Source organism: Neovison vison, chromosome 6 (genome assembly GCF_020171115.1).
Source record: "Neovison vison isolate M4711 chromosome 6, ASM_NN_V1, whole genome shotgun sequence".
Taxonomy (NCBI): Eukaryota; Metazoa; Chordata; class Mammalia; order Carnivora; family Mustelidae; genus Neogale; species Neogale vison.
The window spans coordinates 5867228-5884118 of NC_058096.1; the positions used below are offsets into that span (position 1 = coordinate 5867228).

At 44.2% G+C, this 16891-nt stretch overlaps 1 protein-coding gene across 3 annotated transcripts in view; it reads left to right on the forward strand.

Annotated features, from left to right (window-relative positions):
* The window catches only part of LCA5L (lebercilin LCA5 like), a 39088-nt gene extending 23421 nt beyond the window's left edge, over positions 1-15667 (forward strand). For all 3 annotated transcript variants that reach the window (XM_044250907.1, XM_044250906.1, XM_044250908.1), the window contains 6 exons: positions 530-1044; positions 2973-3110; positions 8093-8177; positions 11561-11664; positions 11832-11949; positions 14920-15667. In XM_044250907.1, the coding sequence (XP_044106842.1) occupies positions 530-1044; positions 2973-3110; positions 8093-8177; positions 11561-11664; positions 11832-11949; positions 14920-15647 (1688 nt within the window). In that variant the 3' untranslated portion in view covers positions 15648-15667. The remainder of the gene's footprint in view (positions 1-529; positions 1045-2972; positions 3111-8092; positions 8178-11560; positions 11665-11831; positions 11950-14919) is intronic.
* Positions 15668-16891: the final 1224 nt, after the last annotated feature.

Sequence of the window (16891 nt, forward strand, 5' to 3'; positions counted from 1 at the left end):
AGCTCAGTGGCTTTCTGGGTTTTTTTTTTTTTAATATATGAGATCATCATATATAACACTGGATTTTAAGGTTATTCTCGAATTGCTTTATAACATATTATCGGAAGGGTTATATCAGAAAGTCTACATAAAGCATTTAGTTCGATGCTTAACCCATGGTAAGCCCTTAGTAAATGATATCTATTGTTATGGCTTTTAGTATAGCTTTAATAATAGAAATAAGCATAAGTTTTCCAATCAAAGAAGACCTGGTTTTCAATCCATGCTGTGTGTCTTTGTGGTTATGGAACCTTGGACAGTCTTCAGCTGTTAAATAGACTCCTGCTGACCCTGAGTGAGGTATGAGGTATCCTGCATATGAAATCCCTGCCCTAGAGCATGGCTATTCATTACATGTGTTCTTTCCCCCTCTAGTTTGCCTGTGTACGTGTGCACAGGTGCGGGGGGTGGGGGAGGGGGGGACACAAACGTGCATATCTGCCTCCATATGCGTATTACTAGTAACAAACTGGATTGTCTGCTTACACAGGCCAGAAGGAAATCTCAGTTGAAAAAAAGCACACCTGGAATGCACCACATTTACATTCCCAAAACGATATGATTACCCAAAGAAGAGACGCTATGACTCACCGCATACTGTCAGCAAGGCTTCATAAGATTAAAGAGCTAAAAAACGAAGTAGGTGATATCCATCGTAAGTTGGAAGTCACAGTCCTGGAAAATCAGTTCTTGAAACAGCTTCAGCTTAGGCACTTGAAAGCTATAGGGAAATATGAGAATTCACAAAATAATCTACCTCAAATTATGGCAAAACATCAGAATGAAGTCAAAAATTTGAGGCAGCTACTTAGGAAATCCCAGGAAAAGGAAAGAAGTGCGTCTCGGAAACTTCGAGAAGCCGACAGTGAGCTGCTCAAGACTAAAGACGCCTTGCAGGCCCTGCAGAAGCTTTCTGAAGACAAAAACCTTGCAGAGAGAGAGGAACTTACTCAAAGACTGTCTGTTCTTACAACAAAAACGGAGGCAAATGACAAAAAAATACAGGTCCGTATTTCAGAGGCCTCGAAATTGTAATGTCCCAAAATGGACATGGAGAGGAGGGTGTATGTGCATCACGCTTATGCCTGCGCAGTGAAGTATTACTAGCTGCTTTGCTGCCAGACCACACCAGTGATGCTGTCCAAGGAGGGGGTCGGGGCCAGGGGCCAGGGGAGATGTTCCTTCTGTGGTCCAGTGAGCTCATTCTGCGGCCAGGCTCGTTTGTCTGGAAATGGCCATTCTCTAAGCTTGTTGGTGTGCTGGAAAGATTATTGGGTCGGTTTGGGTTGGGCTGAGTGAAACCTCTGCGAAGCTAACCTTCTGCTTTAAATTGTTTATTAAAAGCCTACTTTCCTAAAAGCCTACCCCCTGCATCTCTCCCATCCCTCATATTCCCTGGTCAGTTGTCTTCTCACTACCGCCGACATTGTTGGTATGTTTGAAACAGGAGTGTTTCCCGGATAATGCTCCTGGGAACAGGGAGGGGAAAGGAACCACAATCATTGACAGGAATGCATTGATCTTCCTGAAGGCACATGGTCATCAGAGGCTCAGGGACTGCACCATAAGGGATGATTTGGGAGGACACTGATTCTACTGAGAATTCTGCCAATGTTATGTTAGTCCTTGGTCTCTATGGACTGACATAAATTTTAAAACTTTGCTGTTTAATACCTTATTATATGATGGTAAGAGGCCAATTTTTTATGAACTTGAAATAAGAACATATCAAGTTCATTTCATGTAATTTCTTGTCGGTAATTTCCTCTTTGGTAAAAATCTTCCTCTACTTTTAAAGACAATTTTCTCCCATAAAATGAGCAGCCTCATTTTCAGTCATGTAATTCATAATCCAAAGTTCTATGATTTGACCTTCTAAGTAATATTGGACCCATCTTAGCACATGTCTGTCAGGGAAAAATAAATGTATTTTTATCTCATCTACATATTTTGACATATATATGTTAAGTAGTTCATGTTTTATGTCTGTAACCAAAATCAAAAAGAATTCAAGAACTATCTTCTTACCAGATGCACTTGGTCATATGGGAAATTTTGTTTGGTTGTAGGGCATTTGGTGGTTGGAGAAAATGCTTATGAGCCAAAACATGTAGTATTTTTTTAAATGTTAATAGTTTGGGGACTGGGATTTTTAGGATTATTTCATCCTTCTAGCTTACCATATTGCCCACTCTTCTTTAATGAGAAAGTATTAATACTATAATGGGGGAAAAAAGAAAGAAAAGGCCTTTTGGCCAAGCCTTTGTCAAAGTCCAGACCAAAGAGTTCTGCAATAAAATTATCGTGCTGGAGAGGATGGAGAGGAGGTACTCACAGACCTGTGAGCCCTGAGTGCCGATGGCCGTGGTGCTGGCAGAGATCTCCTGGTCTTAGAATTCCTTCCTCCTTGAGGGATTGGGGTGAGTCTCTGCAGCAGCTTCCAGGGTCAGTCAGCTGAGACTCGAGCCCTTACGCCTGCCCTCCAGCAGCTGAGGCTTGACAGAGCTCCTGAGTTCACCTGCCACACTAGCAGGTCTCCTCCATGTGAGCCCAGCCACTTGGGTTGAGTTTTAAAGATGGCACTGGTTTGGCTCCATAGCTCAGGGGTTAGAGCACTGGTCTTGTAAAAATGGCATTGGTTATATTTATTCGTTTTCAAGAAATGTTCAAAGGTCATTTGTATTTTTAAATCAAATTCCAGAGTGTAAAAAAACATTAGGTTCAAAATATATTGATTCTCTAGAATTGGGATCTAGGGTTTTTTGGCTTTTGTGTCTGTGTGTGTGGTTACATTTAGTTCTAATATATGGCATGCACTAAAATTGTTAAAAATTCACATTTCTCAATAATGCAATTACTGCCATTACAATTGAAGTTTTTTTTAAACAATACTACATTGGTGACAGAAGAGTTGAAATATATACTGTTTTCAGAGCTTGGAAAAACAACTGAGGTTGAACAATAGAGCTTTTAATCGGCAGCTGGCCATTGAGACCCGGAAGACGGTCGCAGCTCAAGTAGCTACAAAGACCCTGCAAATGGAAATAAAACGCCTTCAGCAAAAACTTAAGGTACTTCTTTTAAAACAAAATGTAACAAAATTTGTGAAATTTTGCTTCCCAAAAATATCAGAACTATTCTTTAAATTATTTAACTTCAAGAAGCTAAAAAAAAAAAAAAAAGAAGAAGAAGAATCTATTTCTCAAATTAGCTTTTTGTCCCTACAATCATACGAACAGATAGAAGATCTGAAATTACTCGGATGAGTTCCCAGCCTGGTGAATGTGTGCAGTAGGGAGAAAAATTAAATCTCTCAACTATTCATCAACAAAACCCTATTAACATTCTCATTCCATCACATGAATTAATATTATTTTGTTTTGCTATCATTTTTTTTAAGATTTTATTTATTTATTTGACAGAGAGAGATCACAAGTAGGCAGAGAGGCAAGGCAGGCAGAGAGAGAGAGAGAGGGAAGCAGGCTCCCTGCTGAGCAGAGAGCTCGATGCGGGACTCGATCCCAGGACCCTGAGATCATGACCTGAGCCGAAGGCAGCAGCTCAACCCACTGAGCCACCCAGGTGCCCCTGTTTTGCTATCATTTTAATGGAAGCCAAACTAAGTTTTTTTTTAATTACCTTTCATGATTAAAATATGGTGAGTAATTGTAGTGGCCCACAGATTTATTTTAAAGTCTCTCTTGGAAATGTTTGCAAACCAGTTCTGTTTCATCTGGAAAAATGACATTGCCTTTTATGATTCATGGTCATCCCTGGTAATGACCCAAGGAGAAAAGGAATAGAAACTTTAAAGATGTTTTAAGTGTCCTGACTGCCTCGGTCACTATGGCTGCATAACATATTACTCCACAATTTAGTGGTGTAAGAAGTGAGAATATTAATTCTGTTCACGAATCCACAATCTGGGCAGGGCTTGCTGGAACGGCTCATCTCTGCCACTCCTGACATAGGTAAGGTGGTTCAAAGAGGGCGCTGGAATTCTCTAAAGTCTCACACATACGTGTGCAGTTGGTGCCGACTGACAGCTGAGATCATACCTGGGGTGTCGGCCAGAACCACCCACATGTGGTGTGGCCTCCTCACAACATGGCAGCTAGGCTCCAGGGAGAAGAGTGGAGAGATACAGACAGAGGACCAGTCCCATAGCATCTCTTGCACCGCATTCCCTTTGTCAAGGCCGTACAAGAGGAGGAGCAATGGCTTCTTGATGGGGAGTCACCAGGTTCTGGGAGAGTAAGGGACCAGAAATGGGATCAGAAATATTGCTGAACCAATTTTAGAAAAATGCAGTCTGCCATATTAACGTAAATCATTAATACCTGAGTTTGGGGAGAGCATGGTCCCAAAGTTCAAAATTTCTGTTTCTGTACTTTGAAACTCATTTTCTTCTCTTTTCCTTTTTTTTTTTTAAAGATTTTATTTATTTTTGGACAGGAGAGAGAGAGGGAGATGGCGAGCATGATCGGGGCAGTGGGGCAGAGGGAGTAGCAGACTCCCTGCCAAGCGGGGAGCCCAATGTGGGACTCGATCCCAGGACTCTGGGACCGTGACCTGAGCTGAAGGCAGACACTTAACCAACTGAGCTACGCAGGTGCCCAGAAATTCATTTTCCAAGTCATCCAGCAACAATTCTAGACTCTGTTCCATTTCTAAAAGTAAGGAGATAGAATGTCAGTCTTCCACTCCCAAATGAGGTGCTACACCTCCACCCTACATCCAGGCTCCAAGCTCACCCCTCAGTGTGGCATTGTCTATTAAGATAGTTTCCTGGGGCACCTGGGTGGCTCAGTCGGTTGAGCAGCTGCCTTCGGCTCAGGTGGTGATACCCAGGTCCTGGAATCAAACCCCAGGGCTCCCTGCTTAGCCTGCTTCTCCCTCTACCTCTGCCTACCGCTCTGCCTACTTGTGCTCTCTCTCAATCTGTCAAATAAAGAAATAAAATCTTTAAAAATATATATTTCCTATCTTTTGGAAGCCATCTACCCTGATCTTAATATGGTTCTCCACCATGACCCAACTTCCCATTGAACTCTAACCTGATCGCCTCTGAGCTTGTGAGTTGTCTTTCCTATAAATATTCCCCAAACATTCCATGAGCATTCCTAAATGTGGATTTTCCTTCTTATTGCCTCGCTTGATTAACTGATTGACCTCAACTACACAGGTATCTTGGATTGCGTTCTGAACCTGTTGTCTTTGATTTTGAGTCTGTGGAGGGCACCCCAGGCTTGAACATTTGTTCCAAGCCTGTGGGAAGACTGTCCTTCCCATGACTTCCTTTTGCCCCCAGCCAGCCCTGCACCAGCCACCTGTCAGTCAGCCGTTCTCACCCGCCTTCTTCCTGCTCTCTGCTGCTGAAGCACATACTCTGCCCTTCAAGGAGTCGGACCAAATCAAAAGAAATAACTGAATTTTCCAGGTGATCAATGCTTGTCCCTCTGATCATTAAAAGCGTTCTTGTCTTAGCCAGTAGGGGTTAAAAAAAAAAAAAAGAAATCTAAGATTTCTACACAATATCCTCCTTAAACATAATATCCAGAATAAACTTGATCGATTTTTCATGGTAACAAACTGTCCCCATCACTGCTCTTTCTTGCTAAATGCACTGCTATCACAATGAGAAAGAAAGAAAAAGAGAAACATACTGTAACATTTTTGCTCCCAGAAACCTAATTTCTAGAAAAGATTAATATTCTCCTATGTTATCCTCTGATAGCAGATTAATTTTATGATTAAAATAAATACAAACTCTGCCTTATCCAGTTAAGATGTGCGAAAATATATAATGTTTTTATTTTCTATAATAACTTTACTTCCTTAACGAGCCCCATTCCCACAAGTAGGAGGTGAAAATGGGGACAGATACGGAGATTAAACAGAAGCTTGTCTCAGTCTGTTCCATTTAAAACCGGTCCTAGTATAGGTTGTCTCTGAGGCTTGCAGCAGTTTTCCCCAACGCCACCTCCCATTTCTCAGTGGAGATAGCATCTATGGGGAGCGGTGCACACTTTCTGTTGGTAAAAGGAAAAAGAGGCCCCTGACCCTCTGGGACCGCTATACCTAGTTCTACTGAGAATTGACTAGTCTTAACTAGCCAAGCCCACAGGATCTGTCTGGTGTGTACTGAATATGGCTGGTGAAACTCACAGCCTCTTCTCTGTGGGTCAAATCTTGGTGATCTTCATTTGTTGTCTGTTGATGCCAATGCCTTGAGAGCCATCTGTCGTCTGATCCTTGGCTAGAGCATCGATCCTAAAGTATGTGCTGTGGGATCACCTGGGTTGGTAATCTTGAGGACTGGGGAACCAGTTTCCTAGCTCTCCACGCAGCTCCCCTCTGTGGGGTCCCACTCTTTGTGGAAGTGAGGGAACCACTATCTTCGGCCCTTTGCCTGGACATTGCATTTTGCCTTTTCCACTTACCACTTGGCAATGCCATGTTACCCTAACTCCACGCTAACCTGGGGGCCTGATGAAGAAGTTTGAATTGCCTGGGCCATACCAAGGTCTCCTGTGCTGAGAGTTTCCCAAACCTCAGAGTTGTTTCTTCACCCCCTTAATATTTCCAAGGGGCACAAGGAGACCAGAACCCCATCCAATCTCTCTCTCTCTCTCCCTCTTTCTCTCTCTTCCTCTTTCCCTCCCTCCCTGCCATCTCTGCCCCAACCCTTCCCTCGGCCTCTTCCTCCAGGCTTTCCTGTCTAGTCATGCAGTAGAAGACACCCTTCGCTCAGATCCTCCTTTGATTGTGGTTTTGAATAAACTTGGTCTTGAGTCTAACAGGCTTGCCTCTTGATGCATGTGTAAGAAGAATGTTTGTGTTTGGTGCTTAATGAAACCTCCCTTTTTTCTTTCCCTCAACAAGCCAGGATTTCATATCTTTAGTTTTGCCAAGACTTTAAGAAGTCAATACTTTTGGGGCACCTGGGTGGCTCAGTCGGCTGATTGTCCGACTCTTGGTTTTGGCTCAGGTCGTGATCTCAGGGTCATGAACAGAGAGTCTGCGTGGGATTCTCTCTCCTTCTGCCCCTCCTGCTTGTGCTTATGCTTGCTCACACACTCTTTAAAATAAACAAATCAATCCTTAAAAAATAAAAATAAAAAGTCAATATTGAAATTTAAAGCTGAACAATAATGCCTTTGTTCTGGGCTTTACCCACCTGCACGTACTGTCTAAATGCAGCCCTGTCTAGTAGAACTTCCTGTGATGGGGGGAATGTTCTGCCTGCACCACCAAACTGTGTGGTCACTAGCCACAGGCAGCTACTGAGCACTGGAAACATGGGTATTGTGACAGAGGACCGAACTGTTCATTTCATTTTAATTAGTTTAGATCACAACATAGCTAGTGGCTATATTGGACCGCGAGGAAAAAACCAGCAAACTTCACAGCACAGACCCCAGGGACAGAAAAAGTACAGTGAAAGAAGCTGGCTGGGGAGAGGATGGTGGGGTTATACACACTGGGGAAGTATGTGCTATGGTGAGTGCTGTAAAATGTGTAAACTTGGTGATTCACAGACCTGTACCTCTGGGGCTAATACTACATTGTATGTTAATTTAAAATTTTAATTAAAAAAAAGAAAAAGAAGCTGGCTCACAAAGCCCTCAGCAATACTGTCTCTGTCACAAAATCTGTTGCTCTGTTAAAAAGTACTTTTGGGGGGTGCCTGGATGGCTCAGATGGTTAAGTGTCTACCTTTGACTCAGGTCATGATCTCCAGGTCCTGGGATTGAGCCCTATGTCAGGCTCCCTGCTCAAGGAAATTCTGCTTCTCCCTCTTCCTCTGCTTCTCCCATCTGCTGGTGCTCTTGCTCTCTCTCAAATGAATTAATAAAATCTTAAAAAAAAAACAAAAGAGTACTTTTTGGTGTCAGGAATGATATATAATGTTATGGCCGATTTCTGTTTCTGCTAGCATCTGAAGATTTTATTCAAAGAATACTGAGTCCACTAAAATTGTTTTATAGAAGAAATCAAGGCTGATAATAGCAAACATTTATACAAAATTTGGTATTGTGCTTCTCTTTAGGAGAAGGAGCGAGAGCTTGAAATTAGAAACATCTATACTAGTCGGATACTTAAAAACTTACATGACAAAGAAGATTGTCCAAAAGGTACATTTTAATTACTTTTGGTCCAAATCTATTTTTAAGGATGTAGTTGTATTTTTCTACTTTATATCATGCCAATAATGGATATTTTAAAAGTTGTCTTACTAGGTACTGAAACATGTTGTGATTCTAGAAGAACAATGAGCTGTGGGACACGGTGGAAACGGTGGGAGGGCAAAGACACGCTCTCCCGCCCTTCCAGCCTCCGCCAAGGGCCCACGTGTCCTTCCTGCAGGCGGGCCAGGGGCCCCACTTTCCAGCTGGGAGCAAAATGTCTGCCAGACAGTGAACTAAGCACATCTGGTGGCCAGTGCGTGGGTTTGTAAAATCATCATTTAGGTACAATTTGCCTAAGTAAAATGCACCCATTTTCAGTGTGCATTTCGGCAGGTTTTGACAAAAGCTGCCATGCGCGTGACCAGCAGCCCGGTCGGTACAGAATCTGCCGCCCTCCTGAGGCAAACACTGCCTTCCTGTCAGAGCAGCTTCCTTCGCCCACTCTGGAACTTCCTGCGTGGAGTCACAGCACCTGCTCTTCCCTGTCGGCTTCTTCTGGCCACACTAATGCTTTTGAGACTCACCCGTATTGCTGCTGCCATCATTCGTTTGTGCCTTTTCATTGCTGAGTAGTATTTTCCCTTCAAGACGGGTCGTGCGTATTACCCACCCCTCCTCCAAGATCTAACAGCGTAAGACTGATCAAAAGGGGTACGATAGGAACACTCACCCCTGGTTTGGTAGAAAAAGCCACTCCGTGCTTACTTGGTTTTTGTTGCTGGGTTTTTTTTTTTTTAACTGAAATTCAATTAATTAACGTATGGTATATTATTAGTTTCCGAGGTAGAGGTCAGTGATTCATTAGTCTTATATAACACCCAGTGTTCATTACACCACATGCCCTCCTTACTGCCCATCACCCACTTACCCCATCCCCCCACCCTCATCCTCTCCAGCAACCCTCAGTTGGTTTCTTATGATTAAGAGTATCTTGTGATTTTTCTCCCTGATTTCATCTTGTTTTATCTTTCCCTCTCTTCCCCTCTGATCCTCTGTCTTGTTTCTTAAATTCCACGAATGAGACAGAATTGTCTTTCTCTGATTGACTTATTTCACTTAGTATAATCCCCTCTAGCTCCATCCATGTCGTTGCAAATGGCAACATTTCATTCTTTTGATGGCTGAGTAGTATTCCATTGTGTATATATACATCTTTATCCATTTATCTGTTGATGGAAATCTGGGCTTTTTCCATAGTTTGGCTATTGTGGACATTGCTGCTATAAACATTCGGGTGCACGTGCCCCTTCGGATCACTACATTTGTATCTTTAGGGTAAATACCCAGTAGTGCAATTGCTGGGTCATAGGGTAGCTCTATTTTCAACTTTTTGAGGAAACTCCATGCTGTTTTCCAGAGTGGCTGCACCAGCTTGCATTCCCACCAACAGTGTAGGAGGGTCCCCCTTTCTCCACATCCTCGACAACAGCTGTCATTTCCTGACTTATTAATTGTAGCCGTTCTGACTGGTGTGAGGTGGGATCTCACTGTGGTTTTGACTTGTATTTCCCTGATGCCAAGCAATGTTGAGTATTTTTTCATGTGTCTATTGGCCATTTAGATGTCTTCCTTGAAGAAATGTCTGTTTGTTGTCTTCTGCCCATTTCTTTATTTTTTTTAATTTTTTATTAACATATAATGTAGTATTAGCCCCAGGGGTACAGGTCTGTGAATCATCAGTTCTGCCCATTTCTTGATTGAATTATTTGTTCTTTGGGTATTAAGCTTGGTAAGTTCTTTATAGATTTTGGATACTAGCCCTTTCTCTGATAAGACATTTGCAAATACTTTCTCCCATTCTGTTCGTTGTCTTTTGGTTTTGTCAGCTGTTTCTTTTACTGTGCAAAAGCTGTTTAACTTGATAAAGTCCCAATAGTTCATTTTTGTTTTTGTTTCCCTTGCCTTTGGAGACATGTCTAGCAAGTTTCTGCACCCAATTCACAAAGGTTGCTACCTGTGTCCTTCTCTGGGATTTTGATGGATTCCTGTCTCAAATTTAAGTCTTTCATCCATTTTAAGTCTATTTTTGGGTATGGTGTAAGGAAATGGTCCTTCTTATGTATGTGGTTGTCCAATTTTCCTAACACCATCTGTTGAAAAGACTGTCTTTTTTCCATTGGATATTCTTTCCCCACTCTGTCAAGGATTAGTTGACTACAGTTTAAGGGTCCACTTCTGGGTTCTCTATTCTGTTCCACTGGCCTCTGTGTCAGTTTTTGTGCCAGTACCATGCTGTCTTGATGATTGCAGCTTTCTGATACAGCTTGAAGTCCAGAATTGTGATGCCACCAGTTTGGTCTTCTTTTTCAACACTCCTTTGGCCATTCAGGATATTTTCCGGTTCCATACAAATTTTATGATTATTTGTTCCAGCTCTGTGGAAAAATTGATGCTATTTTGATAGTGATTGCATTGAATGTGTAGATTGCTCTAGGTAACAGACATTTTAACAATATGTGTTCTTCTAATCCAGGAGCATGGAATTTTTCCAGTTCTTTATGACTTCCTCAGTTTTTTTCATGAGTGTTCTATAGTTTTCTAAGTACATATCCTTTGCCTACTTGGTTAGGTTTATTCCGAGCTATCTTACGGTTTTGGGTGCAATTGTAAATGGGATCAACTCCTTAATTTCTCTTTCTTCTGTCTCATTATTAGTGTATAGAAATGCAACTGATTTCTGTGACTTGATTTTATATCCTGCCACTTTGCTGAATTCCTGTATGAGCTCTAGCAATTTTGGGGTCAAGTGTTTTGGATTTTCTGTGTAGAGTATCATGTCATCTGTCTCTGCGCTTACTTTTAAAGGCAACAACCTCAAACTTCCTTGCCTTCCTTTGTTTGCTTCTGCTTTGTAATTCAGAATAACAGCCAGCAGAGATGATCATATCAACCATGGAGTCATTTAAATGGGACCACACTTTGAGGAAACTGTAGATTTAGTGGCAGGCTCCAGCGACAGTAATCAGTCTAAGCTTTGGTAACTAAGGTCACTGCCACAGGAAGTCAGGAAGTCGCTGTGGCTCACTGCCTCTGGACTGAGGTCCGTGCAGGGAGGGTGTGTCCTCCAACAGAGCACCCTCCTAGCCTAAAGCCTCCTTGTTTTGGAGTCTAACACTGTGACACCCACAACCTTTGCAGTCCAAAATAAGACAAAACAGGTGAAATGGTAGGGGGAAAGGGAACTGACAAATGTTATCCATATATTGAAAAAAAGTTTTAAATGTTTGTACATTTCCTTACACTACAAACTTCAATATTATTTTAGATCTAAAATCAATGTTGCTTCCACATGTGAAATGTTTCTGACATATAATGTACCTGTTCTATAGTTTCTTCAACCAAATCTGTACAAGCAGACAGAAGCTTTTCACTGACAAGTGTGAAACACCAGGAAACCCAAAAATCAGAAGATGTTCCATCTTTGACAGCTAAGGTACAACAGATTTGAGTTCTTGAAGTGTCTGAACCTATCTTTGTGAAAACAGTATAAACAGTCTCTTATTTCCCACAAAAAGTATTTGTATTCATTGAACAAAAAAACAATTTAAAATTATGTATACCCCCCCAAAAATGTGTTTTTGCTGCTTTTCAAAATTATAGGGTAAAAAGACATCTGGAAACATTGGTCAAAAAGAAAAATCAACTGAAATAACCTGTGCAATTCCACACTCTATCAGCAAAGTTGCAAACCAAGAGGATTCCAAGAGAAAATATGAAGGTAATTTTAACCACTTTTAAAAGTTTCCTTTACTCTTACTTGATTTAAGTTATGAATTATTCTGTGTGTGTGTGTGTGTGTGAGAGAGAGAGAGAGAGAGAGAGAGAGAATACCTAAGGGGAGCCTGAGTGGCTCAGTTCATTAAGCCTCAGACTCTTGATTTTAGTTCAGGTCATGGTCCCAGTGTCCTGGGCTCGAGCCCTGCACTGGCCTCCCCCCAGAGAGAGGAGAACCTGCTTCTCCCTCTCTGCAGCTCCCCCTGCTTGTGCTCTCTCTCCGTCAAATAAATAACATCTTTATTAAAAAATTAATAAAAGTACACATAAAACATATGCACTGTAAAGAACTATTAGGAATGAACACCTTTGCAGCCACTACCATGCTTAAAAACTAGGACCTCACAGTGTTCCCCAGAACCCCTGGGAGCGCTTCCGAACCACAGCCCGCGCCCCTCACCCACCAGAAATAACCACCACCTTCCACTTTATGGACCTCGTTCCCTTCTTGTTCCTCACAACGCGCATCCTTAGATTGTACATTCAGTTTCGGCACACTGAGTAGCAAACCCAAACCCCGCTCAGGAAGCGGCAAGGGCCCTGCTAACGAAGACTTTAAACGCAGACTCCAGGGAGAAGATGCAGAGACTCGGGCTTCAGCTTCCCTGGATGTCCCCAGCCAAACCAGGCTGCGGCGCACGGCGGCGAGGGCATCACCTTCACTGGGCCCGGCAGGTCAGGCCAAGGACGCTGGGCGCCCAGGAGGTCTGCGGAGGGGGCATCTTGGTGCCAGGCCTCAGGGCTTCAGCCTCTGCCTCCAGCCCGGGCCCCTCCACCTGTGGTACGCAGCTGTGGCGCTGGCACCTGGCCTTCCCCGCAGGCTCCTGCCGCCCGGTTCTCTGCGAAGACGTCTGGCTCCGAAGCCACGTGCTCGTCGGTGCAGGCGGTGGCGCTCTGAGAGCGCACGGTCCCGCCAGCTGTCCGAGGATGGGTGCGCGCAAGGCCGGTGTGCGCGCCTTCGCCCGACCCGGCGCGACGCGGCCGTCACACCTGGAAACTGGCCGGAAAGTCTAGGTTGATCATGTACCTCCAGAATTTCATTATCTTTTAAAGATGTGTATTTAGACGGAGTGGACACGCGAGTGGGGCCGGGGGCAGAGGGAGGGAGAGAGAACATCTCGGGCAGAGCCCCGCTGAGCCGGGATCGTGACTGACGGGAAATCCGGAGTCCAAGCCTGAACCGACGCTGCCACCCAGGCCCCCGGCCCGTGGCGTCCATGTTCAACTACTGCCCACGGGAACGTGCCCGCGCCCCACGGCCCGGCAACGCACGCGCTGCGGCAAGTCCCCCGGGCCCCGGCCCCGGGCTCCCCGGCGGAGCGGGCGGGCTTCAGGAGAGGCCGTGCGCGGCCACCGCATCAGCGCGGGGTCCCCGGACACGCTCCAACGACGCGGGCTTGGCGGGGCTCGCTGCGCGCCGCCGCGTCTGGGGCAGGAGCTGCCGACTCCGCTCTCCGTTCCTTCTGCGGTTCGCGGTCTGCGGTCCGCCGAGCGGCGAGTCCGCGTCGGTCATTGTGCCGGGGCGCTTATCCCTTCGTCAACGACTGCTCTTGGAGCGCACAGTGTCGGCCGCTCCGGGCACCGCGGCTGCAGCAGGGACGACCCGACGTCGTCCTCGTGCGCTTCTGTTCCCGCGCGAAGGAAGAACGCCGCATGAAACAAGGGGTGCAGCGCCTCTGAGGGCGGTGACGCTGCCGAGAACGACGACACAGAGGGAAGGGCAGGGCGGCTATGGTGGGGCTGGGGGGAAGGAGCGACCGAGCGGACACCTGGGACACCTGCGACGGGCATTCCCGGCGAAGAGCGTGGGCCCCGGAGACACCGCGCAGAGGGACTGAGCTTGAAAGTGACCAGGACGTGCGTCTTCCGTGCAGGTTTCCGCAGAAGGTGCGCACGTCTGTACCTGCAACAGCCCTTCCCTGTAAGAGGCGAGGCTGAGGGCAGGGCTTCCTAAGTGCTGGTAAGGAACGGAAAGGAAGGGTCACGTCCAAAAGACTTTTTCATTTAACATCGGATGGTGACCCTCCCTCCCCTGTCAGTCCATGCGTACTGCCCCGAGTTTATAATAGCTTATTAACATCTTATAATAGCTGCCCCAGTCCCATGGACTGTGCATGCCATTTCTTTACCCCTGACCCCTTGACACACATGTAGGATGTTTCCTTGTTACCAAACCATGCTTCAGTTCACATCCTTATACCTATTCTTGTGTATTTTTATGAAGTTTGGTTGTAGAAGTGAAATTGTTGGAGCTAAGAGTATGTTCACTTAAATTATGATAGATACAGGAGTACCTAGCTGGCGAGGTCAGTTGGGCACCTGACTCTTGGTTTCAGCTCATGATCTCAGGGTGAGGAGACTGATCCCTGGGTCAGGCTCTGCACAGCGGGGAGTCTGCTTGAGATTCTCTCCATCCCTCTGCCTCTGCCCCTCCTCGCCAACCCGACACAGCATGCCCGCTCTGGCTCTTAAAAAAAACGTTAAAAATTTTTTTGATAGCTCAAACTGCCATCCAAAAAAAAAAAAAAAGCTTGTAGCAATTGACACACTCACCAATGAGGAACAAAAGTTCCAATTTCCCCATATTCTCCCCAAATCTAGAAACTATCTGCCAATTTGGAGGGGGGGAAGTATCATTGTTTTAATGGCACTCTGCCGCCTAGCAGTGATGAGCATCCTCTGACAACTTCTTAGCAAATGCATGTTTCTTTTGGCTTTGTAATTCTTATTTGGTATGTTCTAGGAAAGTAGGACATTTCAAGCTTGTTCCCAGCCCCTTTCCCTGTATTCTCGTGAGGAATGCAGGTTATGTTCATGTGCCTGTCCAATGTCAGTAAGTGTGCTCAGCATGCCTTCTTGAAATAGAAATCTGCTCACTTTAAAGACCACTAAGTAAACTATTTTTTGAATATAGATTTATCGAAGGAAGAGGAACATTTGGAAGAACAACCACCTCTGGAGAATATTGGAAGACTGAGAGAGAAGAAAGAAGATCAAGAAAAGAAAACCACTTTAGTGAAAGAAGAAGAAGAACTACCACCAGAAAGAATTCAAGTAACTCATCCTGAGCGGGAAGGCAAGCAGGAAGACGACGCGGGGAAAGAAAAGTCCAAAAGAAGTCTCCAAATAAATGACACGGACAAGACGCCTGGTAAAAATGCTGCTGCAAGTATCAAGATCCCCTTCAGAGAGAGAAAGCATTACTCGTTCACAGAAGCCATCGAGAACCTGCATCACGGGCTCCCTGCCTCTGGCGGGCTGGTCAGCGCGGGTGTGATGAGAGGCGGCATAAGCACCAGCAAGCCTCGCGGGAACTCAGAAGGCCTGAAGCCAGAACACTCTGTGAGTGGGTACGAACCCTCTTTTGGCCAGTCTTCCCGAACAAAAGCAAAAGATGCTTTCACAGAGAAGAAGAACAGTCTGATGGAAGAACTCTTTGGGTCAGGCTATGTCTTTAAACATGACCAGACCAGCACGGCTGCTCCTCAACAGGCTGACGAGACCCCGGAAAGTAAAAAGACGCACCATCTACCTCCCAGTCAGGCCTCCGCCAGCAACGCTTTCGGAGATTCTAAAGTAACTATGGTAAAGTCCATTAAGTCATCTTCACCTACAGAAGGAAAAAGAAAAATAATTATTTGAATATAATCAATATCCTAATACATTCTGGTATCATATTCTCATTCTTATGTGCCTTTAATCTCATAATGTTACTGTGTGTCTGCGTGGGTTTCTGCACTTGACCTGACTTTGGGTAATTAAGGTTTTGTTATAACCTAATTTTAAAAATCCACTGTGTATTAGCCAATGACATTTCAAATATAAAACTGTATCTTTTTTCCCTATAACTGAAACATGTCCATTATCTTCTGGAAGACTGACTTATTCCATGGCTTCAATATTCTGTGAGACTCCATGGCTCGTTAGTCCAAGTCAGTCAGCCAAGGGTCACACATCTCACATACGTAGGAATGTTCGCAGCAATCGAATTGTGTTTTAACTAAAAAAACATGGAAGCAGTTTTGAAAGAGAAGATTCTATTTAAAAAAAAAAAAAAAAGGCACAGTGATTACCAACAGTAGTTCTATGAAAATTATTTTTGAGTGTTCTCCAATTTAGCTAAACTGCCTTTGTGATGACTCTCTCCTTGTCTACACCCGAGATTCACTATTTGTATTTCTATTTGTTACATACCTATACCATGTCCTTTTTCCTGTTAATCTTGCCATAAAAGAGCACCGGGCATAAGAGTGTCCACTCCAGCGAGCTGCTCTATCCTAACACTCCAGCGAGCTGCTCTATCCTAACACTCCATTGCACTGACAGCATCTCTTATCGGAACTAGACAGGGGCTTCACTCCCAGCACTAATCATTTTATTTACCTTCATTTATTTTTAAGGGCAACTTATTTCCAATGTGGAACATGCTATTTCCAAAGAGGTTTATGGATTGGTGTGTAATATGAGCACTTTAAAAAATTGAGAATAGTAAAATAAAACTTTTAAAAGAAAGTGAAAACCATGGTGGGAAAACAATTGTATTTAAAACCAAAGAGGAGATCAACACTGTAAGGGCCTAAGCTTTGATCTTTACGAAAACCACAGAGGGGAACAGAAAAGGAAGGGAAGAGAGGGAAGGAGGGAGGAGAGTTAGATGTCCCATAGGCTTCTAAGGGGAGATACGCAAATGCCTGTCAAATGACATAAATGCCTTGCCCTAAATTCTGAAAAAATTTACTAAAAGGATTTTTTAAAATGATATATAGAATAATATTCCAGTGTTGCAATGTCTACTTGCTTTATAGCAGGGTTAGGATTTTTCAAGGGATCTTTTCTTATGCCTGCCCACAACAAGAGCATAAAAAAAAAAAAAGAGCATAAATCAT